Source organism: Drosophila willistoni, chromosome 3R (genome assembly GCF_018902025.1).
Source record: "Drosophila willistoni isolate 14030-0811.24 chromosome 3R, UCI_dwil_1.1, whole genome shotgun sequence".
NCBI lineage: Eukaryota > Metazoa > Arthropoda > Insecta > Diptera > Drosophilidae > Drosophila > Drosophila willistoni.
This window is the reverse complement of record NC_061086.1, coordinates 32,810,069-32,822,559: the sequence shown is the minus strand read 5'-3', so window position 1 is coordinate 32,822,559 and position 12,491 is coordinate 32,810,069. Positions and strand designations below refer to the sequence as shown.

At 37.0% G+C, this 12,491-nt stretch overlaps 2 protein-coding genes across 2 annotated transcripts; one reads left to right on the top strand and one right to left on the bottom strand.

Moving 5' to 3' along the window:
- Nucleotides 1-5,846: 5,846 nt before the first annotated feature.
- LOC6649705 (AF4/FMR2 family member lilli) lies at nt 5,847-9,130 on the top strand. The gene is made up of 2 exons (XM_023179803.2): nt 5,847-6,963; nt 7,742-9,130. The coding sequence occupies exons 1-2, from the start codon at nt 5,972-5,974 to the stop codon at nt 8,667-8,669; spliced, it is 1,920 nt and encodes a 639-aa protein (XP_023035571.1). The 5' UTR covers nt 5,847-5,971; the 3' UTR covers nt 8,670-9,130.
- A 19-nt stretch (nt 9,131-9,149) lies between these two features.
- Nucleotides 9,150-11,935, bottom strand: LOC6649773 (ribosomal protein S6 kinase delta-1). Its single transcript, XM_002072288.4, has 4 exons — nt 11,738-11,935; nt 10,003-11,667; nt 9,744-9,945; nt 9,150-9,387 (listed from the first exon to the last, which is right to left on the bottom strand). Exons 1-4 carry the CDS (start codon nt 11,831-11,833, stop codon nt 9,359-9,361), a joined length of 1,992 nt encoding a protein of 663 aa, XP_002072324.2. The 5' UTR covers nt 11,834-11,935; the 3' UTR covers nt 9,150-9,358.
- Between the last annotated feature and the right edge of the window lie 556 nt (nt 11,936-12,491).

The following is a 12,491-nucleotide window of genomic DNA, read 5'->3' as shown; positions in this document are numbered from 1 at the left end:
CACACACAAGCGAGAGAAAGAGACAGTTTTTTTGTTATTATGATTTTGCCGGCCGGCAATTTGAAAATTGATTCCTGGCTCAGGCTCATTATTTCATTAAACAAGCCGACTGTCCCGTCCCGTCCCGTCTTGTCCCGTCTTGTCCCGCCATCTCTGCCCATTGCACCCGACCAATTGGTGGGCCTTCCCACTGCCTGCTACTGCCAATCAGATTCTTTTTTCGCTTGCATTTTTCCCGATTTGATTTTTATGAATGGAATTGTATCAATTGATTGTTTTGGTGTTGTTATCGTTGCCTTTTGATCGCTGATAATTAAGTCGGGGGTGTGTGTATTGCCATCTCTTTCACTCGCCAATGTCTGTCCATTTGAGGTTGAGCTAAATAGATTAGAATTATTGAAAGTGGAAATGGTTTTGCTTTCAAATCGAATTGTCTTCATTTAGCCGTTTTAATGAAACCAAATCAAATTGTTCTAATAGTAATTGATTTGATTTGTTTGGCAAACATTTTAATTAAACACTTTGATACAAGGATTCTTCGCCTCTTGATTGGACAATAAGGCTATATTTTAATATTTCTAAAATATATTAGAGTAAGGTTCTGCGTTTTTAGATATTTAATTAAAATTTGTAATGATAATTTTTTAGTTTATAAATTTTTTCTATATTCAAATTTAGAGTAGAAAACTTTGAAGTTATTTTTATCTTAATTTTAGTATTTATATTGTTGATATGTAAATATTACAAACCTTGCGGCAAAACTGAAGAGATTTTTTAGTTCTTATCAAGGTTTTATTTCCCTTATTATACAACATTGTATTCATTTATTTGCGTTTTTGTGGAACTTGACTGAATTTTTTGTCAATGTTGCTTCTAAAAATGCAAAAAATTATGCATTTATTATTCATATTCATGCGTAACACTGTTCTTAAGGGTTTTTGAAGGATAAGAGGTCAAGACTTTAATTATCATTTGTGTAAAATCAGTTTACTATTTCAAATTATTATTGAAACTGCCAAGAAATTATGAATTAAAAGCAGTAGATCTTCTTTAGCTATTTGTGACCTGCCTAAACTTAAGTTTCGCTTAACAAATAGGAGCCCAAATTTTCTCGAAAAGAAATTAAATAAATACGGATTCAGGATTCAAGGTCTATATGTACAGAATTTGGTCTTAAATATCCATAGGAACTATTTGTTTAATGAAAATTCAAATGATAAATTCGGTACAGTAAATAATACGCTTGAAAAGCATTTGTCTTATGTACATATAACATACAAGAGAAACCCATAAAAAACTCATATAAATAATTGCAAAATGGCAAAGTAACTAAAACCAGAAACAAGCATTGCATTGTTTTTTCTGCTTTTCATTTTTTTGAGTTAAAGATCAGTTGGGTCAAAGATCAGCAGGGTCCAACATCCGTCTCGATCTCCACGTATATGTATATATCATGTAAAAAGGGGGAAACGTTTATCTGTTAGTGAGAATAAGAGATGAGAGAGTAGGAGACTCGGGAGGAGAATATGGATATTATTGCGGGGACTTGAAGTCCAAAATGTATTCTATGGCGACGCCTAAAGAAAGAAAGAAAACGAGAACTATGAACATCTATGTGTATCTACGCTTAGTATGACCAAATGATGCAGTATGGTGGACAGTGGGGATAACAGGGAATTTCGAAATGATGTGAAGCCCAAGACCAGACCGAATAGCTAGCAGAAATGGAACTAAAGTACAAACAACACAACAGAGAAAAAAAAAACTATTTGATATTTTATGCGGGATTTTAAATTGATCTTAACGAAGCTTAATTGAATGCAACTGTATGGGTGGACACTCTGACACTCTACATCGTGTATATGTGAGCGAGCAAGTGTGTGTGCGCGTGTGTGTGTGTGTGAGTGTGTCTACGCCATATTGGAATTCTGTTTGCCGCAGATCACAATCGCCGAATACTTTGGGGGTATAGAAAAATGCATAAAAAAAACAAACCGAATACTGGAAAAAAATGTCCGTTCTGTTGTCGTCGTCTGTACAGATATATATATATATATATATGTATGTATACATATATACAGCAATACAATGTGATAATGCTGATGCTGACGACGATGATGATGATTCTGATGATGCGGAATGGCTGTCGAAAGTTGAACAAGTGTGGGTATGTGTGTCTCGATGTGTCTCACTGTACGTTACGAATGGTTATGGAAAAAATATGATCACAAAATATTCAACAACAACAACAACAACAAATGAAGCCAGCTTAGGAGCGCACTTTGCTTTGTGACTTGTATTTGCGACAACTGTACCATATTATACATATGTATGTATGTATGTATATATGTATGTACATATGGAGGAAGTCAAGTGATGATGACTACAAGAGAATAGGAAAAACTGAAGTACATACAAGTATAAACACAAATGACATAAAACAAAGTTTATACGTTTTTGGTTACTCTCATAATACCATGTCGAATCGGGCAATTTAAATCTAAATGTAGGTACATACATACATATATTACTTTATAGCTCCTTTCATTGGTTGGCCATATACTTGTTCCGTGAGGGGTTAGATAAGTTTAAGAATTAAAATTCTGTAAACATCCCTACGTATTCTTTTAGAGACTCCTTTTTTATAAATCTATGCAAATCATTAGGCAAATTTTAAAAATTTTAGTATCTACTTTCACTCTTTTTTGGGTTAGATAGAGGAAATCTATTCCTTTTCTGTCGTAATAAATACTGACAAAACTACAGCCAATATGAGATTTTCTGCTCAACCATTTTACGACATTAAATCAAATTGACGACATTTTTCAAATGTTTTAAATAAGAGAGTACAATTCCTTCTCTGACGACAGTAATTAGAGGCTCATCAGATCTATACTTAAATTTGAAAAAAAACAATTAAAAAACAAATGTCTTAAAGTTAAGAACTTCACAATTTTTCTATTTAGTACTGTCTCGAGACAAAACAAAGGTTTGCTTATGTAATTTAATATCTGCTTTTGTAATATAAACAGTTTCAGTTAAATATTTTATTGCTCAGTTGTATATATAAATTTCAAATTTAAAGATTTTAAGAAAGCCAAAGGGGTTAACCCTTAAGAAATGCTTTCCTATATAGGTAATTTAATGATGAGTTATTAACCCCCATGTGTATATACTTCCTTGTCTCTATAGATTTCATCTCATAATCAATACCACCTAAGATATTTTTCTCAATTACCTTTCTTTGCCCTGTTAAGTTCAGAAGTCAACACAGACACACAGTTGAGTTGGTAATTAACTTTTGATCTCCTGAAGATGCTATCAATATTACCCCCTCCCATTCATTCTTCGATATCCTTCCAATGTCATAAGAAGCCCACATAATTGACATAATCGCCAAATGCAAAAACAACTTTTCTCATTCTCTTTACGTTTTATATTCGATTTTATTCACACGCAAAGAACCGGGACTTCTCTTTGGGCTGTGACCCATTTGGGGTGCATTTTCCGTTTTTAATTTTGCCGATCGCGTGCTGTAAGTCCATCCATCCCATCCCATCCCATTCCCATTCACATTCCCCGTTTCCCAAACCGTCCCGAAACCCACAAGCAATTTTGATACGTATTCCGTTTCCGCTGCCCGCATTTTGGAAACCTGCAAAAGTATCGAGTGGTGAGAGATTTTTTCGTTTTCTAAAGTATTTCTATTGAATATTTCTTATTGCTGGGAAAAACATGTTGATCCTTTTATAAAGGACATTTTTCTTTTTTGGGGAGAAGTTGATGTTTTACTCTAAGGTTTTTGGGTTGATCAATGCGGGTTTATTTGGCTGATTTTAAGGGGAAGAAGTCGCGAAATTGAAATTGAAATTGAAATTGTTTCAAAACAAGAACTTTATCTTGACTATTTTCTAATATTTTTATTATCGAAATCCCCATTGAGTGCTGTTACCTTGCCGTGTTAAGGACACACATTAAACATATTTTTCATTTCATTCGATACCCACATATTTTGCATAGTTTTGCTATTCAAATTTTCGCCTTGAAATCTTTACCTTTAACTAAATGTAGTGACCCATGACATATACAATTTAAGTATGCTTCGACTTAGTCCCTGTCCCACCAAACAAACACCACCTCGATCGAAAGTACCAGCATTTAACCAAAAGGTCGCGCACATTACCAAAAGGGGGTGACACGCGCTCTGAGAACGTCGCGATGAGTCGTCGAGAAGGTCGCAAGCGTGCCATCCGATCCGATCGGATCCTTAGCGAAAATGGTGGTTGATTGCCGCTCCTCACCTCTACATCCTCAGCAGTGCCCTCATATGTGCTGCTGCCGGACAGCGTTTCCAATTGGAACATTGCGATGTATGCGATATGATGGACATTTGTCTGACTTTGGACAATGTGTGTATAAGTATTTTGTAAAGTTCATAATATGATAGATGTATACTAATATGCAAAAGCATGAATCAAATTCTTTGCTATCTTTTAAACATTAGTTTAGTTATACCTGCATATAATACATATGCAGCATTCCTTGCTGAACATGCTAAGGATATTAGCGGATTAAGGTATCCTTTTTTGAGAGTAATAAGAGTAATGAGAGGTTTTTTATTGGAAAAACTTCTCTAATCTCAACTGGGATCTTTAGGTGACCTATGTAGCTATCAGAGCTCAAAACTGGATATACAATCAGAATCTTTAACATTGAAATCAAAACTTTGAAATTGATTAAAAAGTATGACACAAAATTCCCAAAACCCACAATCTATAATTTTTAATAACTTAGAAACAATAAATTAATAATTGAGAATCAATATATGTATAAAGAAAAAACCCAAAGCTAAATGAATTTTAAATAAATAAAAAGGAAACATTTTAAATATTTGTTTAAACGATGCATCTAAAAAGTAAAAATTAAGTTTTATAAAGAAATTTAAAATATATATTTCACTTAATATGCACATGGTATAGCAAAGTATATTTTCATAGGTATAATTGTGTTTTTTAATATCCATTAAATGTTTGTCTTAAATTTTCAGTGATTTATAATAAACACAGCTTTATACCAAGTCCATAATTTATTTAAATCCAGTTGCACCGATTTTTGAAATTTCATACTATTAAAGTGGAGATTTAACAGGATTTCAATATATTTAAAAGGTCGAGCTAGACAAGTCAAGAATATATACATATTTGTTCCATAGAACCTAAACTAAAGTGTGTCACTTAAAATCAAATATAATGCTTGATTATTTCGCAAAATGCATTTCTGTTCTCATCAAACGAAACTCCTTTCCCAGGAGTGTTTTTGTCTCCTGCTGGCCATAAAGAAAACTATTTTCCCAGCTGTTTTTCTGCTGGTACTGGCAACTGGACACAGACCAACCCACCCGAACCACACCCCTCCCAAAAAACTAAAGCGAAACCCAGTCACACGCGCCAGCATCATCCAGCGTGAACGAGTATTGAGTGTGTGTGTGTTTTTGGTCTTTTCGTTTTGGATGCCGTCCTGCTTTCTCAGTGGCCATTGCTTGTGTGTCATCCCTCTCGCTCAATGGCCATTACTCGCTTCTGATTGGTCGGATGGGCAAGCTCAGTCGCCCGGGCGCTGGCAGTGGTATAAAAAGGCAATCATCGTCCGTTGTGGTCTTCAATTAAGAAGAAAGACTTGAGCGGTTGACAACAGAGAGACGACACTCACCGAAGGAGAGAAAAATAAAAATAAATAAAGGAAGAAAAATATAAATAATAACACACATAGAAGAAAAAGAAAAAAAGCAAAAGGCAATTAATTTATTTGACACAACAACAAAAACCAAAGAAAAAAAAACAAAAAGAAGCAATTAATTCAATTTGAATTTTGGCGCGCCTTTCGTTTAAATGGATTAGAAATTACCTTAAAGTGCCTGTGATCGTGTGTGTGTGTGTGTGAGAGTGAGTGAGTGTGTGCAAGTGTGTGTAAGATGGAGCATGCTGCATTTGATGATCAAATCTTTGGGGATTTCGCCAGCGGCGGTCCTCTTAGCCCATTGGGAGCTAAACCCTTAATGCCAACCTCAGCAACTACGGCGGGAGCCACCGCAATGCATCCCGCCATGCTGGGCAGTGTCCATGAGTTGTGCAGCCAGCAACAACAACGTCTGCCCGATTGCAATACAATCTTACCCAATGGTGGCGGTGGCTCTCCGAGTTATGTGCAAAAATTGGATTTCAAAATGGGCTGCTATTCACCTAGCCAGAAATATGAATATATCTCAACGCCACAGAAGCTAATGGACCATCATCATCATCAACAGCAGCAACATTATGCGATTACGCCACCACCACAACCGCTTAACCATCACAATGGCATCCTGACGCATCACAAACAACAACAACAGCAGCAGCAGCAGCAGCAACATCAACAACATCAACTGGTTGGGATCATGGATTATCATTCTTTAAACGGCAAACTGGACTATTCACCCAAAGATCCATACGAGGCACAACAACTGCAACATCAGCAGCAGCAACATCCTCATTCGCATCAGCATCATCTCTATGGCGATAGTCCAGTCCATCATAGTCATAACGATGCCAATGGCATGATGACAGACTCCACCCCAGTACTGATCAATGGCAATGCTGGAGGAAGCACTGCAACAACCCCAACATCGACAGCAGCAGCAACATCGGCGGCGGCGGTGGCAGCGGCAGCGGCAACCTCCCTGGGAAAGCTTCAGAAGAAGCCCGAGGATATGTGCGGGCAATTGGATGGGGGACATTCGGCCTCCACATCATCGTCTTCGGGCTCATCATCATCGAATGGTACGCCCAATGGCACAGCTGGACATGGAGCAGCAACAAGTCCAACAGTAGGTGTTGCTGGTGGTGTTCCCGTTCCAGTGCCCCCCAAAAAGGACAGCAATAATAAGAAAAAAGGCGATCCCAATGGCATTAAGAAGAAGAAAACGAGGTAAGTAATTAATTTAACGACGGGAAATCAATGGAATTATGTGAGGGGTAATGCAAGCAATAAACTTTTTTCCCCCAGGGAGTATAAGTAATATAAAAGATAAAGCCATGGGAGGCATATCAATAAAAAACAAAAAGGAGATGGAAAATTATTCACAAAATTATAAACTTGGCTCGCATTTTATAGAAAAAAAATAATGAAAACAATCGAATATGTTTTTAGAGAATGTAAAATTTAAAAGCGATAGAGCATATTCAATTTAAATCTAAAAACTATTAATCATTTATTTCCATTGATACAAAATTTTGCATAAGATGTTCTTCCATCAAAAAGGATTGGAAAATTTTCAAATCAAAAATTTTGCTTTCAGTTTTTACTACATATTAGTCTACATAATTATTGAATTGATAAAAAGCTAAACAAAATATTTGCTTTAAGGGAGACGAGAAAGAAATTTTTAAAATTGAAATCAAATTTCAAACAAATTTTGAGAATTAAAAGACTATTTACATCCCTTTCTTGTTAAATTTTAGACGACGTAAGTTTTTTGGCTTTTAAAGAAATATTTTAAAAATTAGGATAGAATTTGAAACAAATTTAAAGAATTAAAAGGATAAATAAATTAAGATATATATAGAAAATACTTTTGGAGTAAAAGATGTTAAGTTTTATAAATTTTAATCAAATATTGTAAATTTACAAGCCCCACGATGATTTTTCGAATTTCAAGTGAATAATTTAATAAAATTGAATGGTTATTTTTATCATTTTTTTGTAGAACAACATTTACGGCTTATCAGCTGGAGGAGCTGGAGCGTGCCTTTGAACGTGCCCCCTATCCAGATGTCTTTGCCCGCGAGGAACTGGCCATGAAACTGAACTTAAGTGAATCCCGGGTGCAGGTCTGGTTCCAGAATCGACGGGCCAAATGGCGGAAGCATGAGCCACCACGTAAAACGGGTTACATTAAGACAAGCAGCAGCACTCCGCCGACGGCAACATTGAACAGTTCTTTGGCTCCACCGTTCGCCACCTTTCCACAGACAACGACTGTGACACCGCCGGGCAGCATGGATAGTTGGACTAGCTATCAGACACCCTACGAACTGACGCCACAATTCAGTTTACTGTCACCGGCCGCCAGTCCTTATGGCACATATTCGGGACAATATGCACCCTATGTCCATGAATCCCAATTATTTCCCATGCGACACTTTGATTATGGCAGTCCCACACGCTTAGAGGGCGGAGTCGGAGCCGGAGCAGGTAGTGGTGGCAGCAGCAATGGTGGCGCTGCAACTGGTGATCCGGAATCCAGTTACCAGACAACGGACATGCAATCCTCCCAGCAGCAATTGGCTGATGGAACTTTGGTCACTGTGCAACATTCTCAGCACTCACAGCAGCAACAACAACAACAACAACTGAATGGCACCAAATATCTCACCGCCGAGGAGGCTAAATATGTGCAGGTTCAATGCCATCAAACTGGCTTAGTAGAGGTCACTAGTCCTGGCAATTGTCATTTGGTTGAGGCTCAGGCACATTATGTCACCGCACCGGTGGGTTCCGGAGCTGGCGGTGGCAGCAGCACCGGCGGCGGTAGCGATGACAATGACAGCGGTTTAACAACTGTGATCAAAAGTGAGGATCCCACCCAAGGCCAACAGGCCCAGAGCTATGTCCTGCCGCCTTTTTTGCACTAAAAGAAATGCTCACACACCGACGACAGCAACAACTCTCATCATCCAGGCGCTGTCCTCCTTTCATGTCGCCAGCTACCAGCAGTAGCTACTGTCGTTTCAAGAGGCCATTCTAAAGAACCATTTGGCCATATTGTGTGCAGCATTTCAAACAACAACAGATAAAGCAGATTCAAAGCAAAGTATATATATAAGGTATGCCAAAAATATACCTAAATATCGCCGATTTTTCTCAAAATTTTTATAGTTATCGAATTCTGAAGTCACATGTTAAGAGCAGATTTGCTACAATAATAGTTAGCTCTCTTAATTTCTATTAATTTTTGTTTTTATTTCTTTATTTTGTTATCACTTGGAAGAGATTCTTGAAACCGTCCGGTTCTTGTATTGGTATATTCATTTTGTCTTTGTCATATTGTTGTAGGTTCCTTTTTTTAATGTAATTTACATTTAAATATATATATATACACATAAAATTTCTATTAAGTTGCAACAACAACAAAATCGAACAAGTCTTGCCAAAACTTAAAGATGATTCTTGGTTTTCTGGATTAGATAGATAACAACATATATGCCATAGTTAAATAAAAATATAATTAAGTTAGTTCTACAAATTCCTGATGCATTCGAAATGTGCCTTATTAGCAATTTGAGCCGAACTGGTATATGGAGAGGTTATAAAGAAGCACCAATTAACTAAGGAGCGCTCCCCTCTGATAACCTGAAAGCCCAAAATTAAGTTAATTATATGTAGTATGTTTAAATAAATTTACAAGCTGTTGTGCAGAATAGGCAATAAATTCGTTTTTATATACATACATACAATATATCATTTTGTATAAATATTAGTTCTTTATGTTTGGCTTTACAAAGTTATTATTATTATATATATGTGGCTTTTTGTATAAACTAGAAATACTTTTTTTGCAATGTTTATAGTAATATAAATTATAGTTATAAATAAATAATAAACATTTTGTACCATATAACAACAAAAAACAAACAAAAAGTGAAAAAGTAACAAAAAGAACTCAACAAGAAACAAAAACTTCAAACTAAGAGATTACATTCTATTACCATTTGCCAGAACATCCTGCCAATCCAATCCCTCAAAAAATGGATGCATCATAATCTGATCATAATCCAACCTTAGCTCTGGCTGCAGTTGTAATAATTGCTCTAATAGATCTTTAGCATTGGCCGATATATCCAAAGATTCAGCTGGATATTGAACACAACTGTACAATTCCAATTGACCAGGATGCAACGATTTAAACGACTGAAATAAAAATGGAAATTTTAGATGCCATTCTCGTTTGGTTTTGTATACACTTACCACACCAACCAACAGCTGATAGAGTACCACACCGTAGCTCCACCAATCGGAGCGAAAGGTAAATGGCCTTTCTGGTGCAACAAAATGCTGCTCCAAGGCCTCCAGACTTAAGGCCTTGTGAACATAATTATCATCGGAACTTAAACCCTCATTCTGATAGAAATACGTAAGCATTAATTGACCCTTGGAACCCAACAGAATATTTGACATGTGTAGATCACGCAATATAATTCCCTTGCCATGAAGACCATTTATCGATATAGCCAGCTCGCAAGCCCATTGACGAAGACACGAATCCGGTAAGAGGCAATGCTTGGGAGATTGCCGAGATGAACCGTGAGAGTTTGGGTCAACATTCAAATTGCGTAAGGTGTGTGAAACCGAGTTAATTAATTGCTTGGAGCTATCAACCAAATCTTGCACATCACTTTCTTTAGTGAGATTCAATTCCTGCGTTTGCTCTTCGCTTGGAAATAATTCCTCATAATTATCCAAATGTTTGCCCAACACGGGTTTATAGCTCGACAAGTAATCGAAGAGTCTTCCACCTTCTGCCTGCTTCAGGAGCAAAAATATCTTTTGTTCCGATTGAAAATAATTGATCAATTGCGCCATATATGGCACCTGTTGTGGCAGAAAGATACTCTGCGTCAGCGAGTTGCTCGAAGGTTTCTCGATCCCCTTCATTATGGCCAACGGTTCGTAGGGCTTGGTAATGCATTGCACCAGCATGACTTTCTCTTGAATTACCCGCAAAACTTTATATTTGGCCAATTGATTCCATGGTAATTCCAATCGCTTCACACTGGGACTATCCAAAGACAACTGAAATGGTAATCTCTTCAGAGGATGTAGCAGGAAGTTTGTTTGTATGTCATCGGCACGCGCCAAATATTTAGCTATTTTAGCCTTGGCTATGAATTTGCGTTCCTCATTTGAATCCAACTTGGAGCCTTCAAGTAAAAGATCCACTCCTTTTTTATAGTGCTCATGGGCCAATGGATACTCGAGATTGACTTCGGCCTGGACAGCGTGACTAAATTCTAGGGCGGCCTCGTAGATATAATCGCTAAAATCACATTCCGTTTCTTCTGTGGGTTCCTCCACAGAAGCCATGGGCGTCAACATGCTGAGTTTTGGGTGTTCTATCTCATCATGCTCTTGTTGCTGATTTTCGTCTTCTGACTCTTCAATATCTTTATTTATTTGTTCTTTATCGCATCTAGGATCTAGGGGATTGATCCCCCCAGCATCAAGAGGATCATACGGTAAATCCAATTCGTCGCAAATATCAGCAATGGCTCCAGCCGGATTTTCTGTGTATCCGTCTGCTGCTTTTAATGTGCGCTCTACATACATTTTCTTCAGGGGCGACCCGTTGGGTGACTGCTTCTCGCTGAAGAACTGAGTGAACGTATTACATTTATACAGAGCCGGATGTTGAGCCACTATATCCATCAACTCCAGTATGTACTCCTTGCGACGTTGTATCACCTCCGCATCAAAGCGTTTGAAATAACTGGAGTCTGTGGGCACAGGCAATTTTCCTGGCAGTTGAAGTTGCTTATGCCGACGGCTCAGCTCTCGATGCAATCGTTTAATCTCATGGAATCTTTTCCAGACTACCAAGCATGTCAATGCTTGAGGTACTGAGCGCGGAAAAACCTATCAATTGGTAATTGGGGGAGTAGAATTTCATATGGTTCGGTTGCAATAATGCTCCATTCATACTTACAATCGATGTGATTTTATAGATTGTGTAGCCTCCTTTGTGTTGTTGCGTATCCGTCACCGTGAAGCTGTGTATCCAGCCACCCAGATTGAGAGTCATTTTGAAAAATCTCTTGAATTCTTTATTTAACCATAGTTTTTTTTTTGTCAAGAATTTGTTTTTATTACAGATGCTAAACAGATGCTAATTTTTATTAGTGATGACACAAAAGGCATCGATAATTTTTATTAGTGATGACTCAAAATTCGATAGTATTTAATGTGGATGGTCACACTAAAGCAAAAAAGCTGAGCGAAATTCAAAGCGAATTTGAGCTGGCTAGGCGAATTCGTTCTCTTTGGTTGACGGACGTTACTTTTAATATATTTTAAATAATACAAGTCTTTCATTAATTTTTTGTTGTAAAAAAGATAATAGTGGAGATTTACTGCCATAATCAAAAAATATTAAGTAAAATCGGAAAAATGGCCTCATCAATTTGTTAATATTTTCCAATTTGTTAATATTTTCCGAACAGCTAAAATACGATTACGCATATCGACCAAAGTCCTACTGAAATGAACAGCTTTTGTAGGATTTCAACCTTATCCTTCCGATTTAGGCACTTTTGAAATAACATCGCAAACATTCTCTAAAAAACTATTTTATACAATATCTGAAACATCAATAGTTTTCATCTGATTAAAAAAATTAACGAGATAACCTTTAAGTTTTGTGATTTAACTTGTGTTAACATTTTAATGAAACTGCAAAGCAA

Coding starts and splice junctions, on each gene's coding strand:
- LOC6649705 (XM_023179803.2), top strand. CDS start 5,972: ATGGAGCATGCTGCATTTGATGATCAAATCTTTGGGGATTTCGCCAGC. Junction 6,964..7,741: donor ATTAAGAAGAAGAAAACGAG/GTAAGTAATTAA, acceptor ATTTTTTTGTAG/AACAACATTTACGGCTTATC.
- LOC6649773 (XM_002072288.4), bottom strand. CDS start 11,833: ATGACTCTCAATCTGGGTGGCTGGATACACAGCTTCACGGTGACGGAT. Junction 11,668..11,737: donor TCTATAAAATCACATCGATT/GTAAGTATGAAT, acceptor ACCAATTGATAG/GTTTTTCCGCGCTCAGTACC. Junction 9,388..9,743: donor GCAGGATGTTCTGGCAAATG/GTAATAGAATGT, acceptor TTGGGCTTTCAG/GTTATCAGAGGGGAGCGCTC.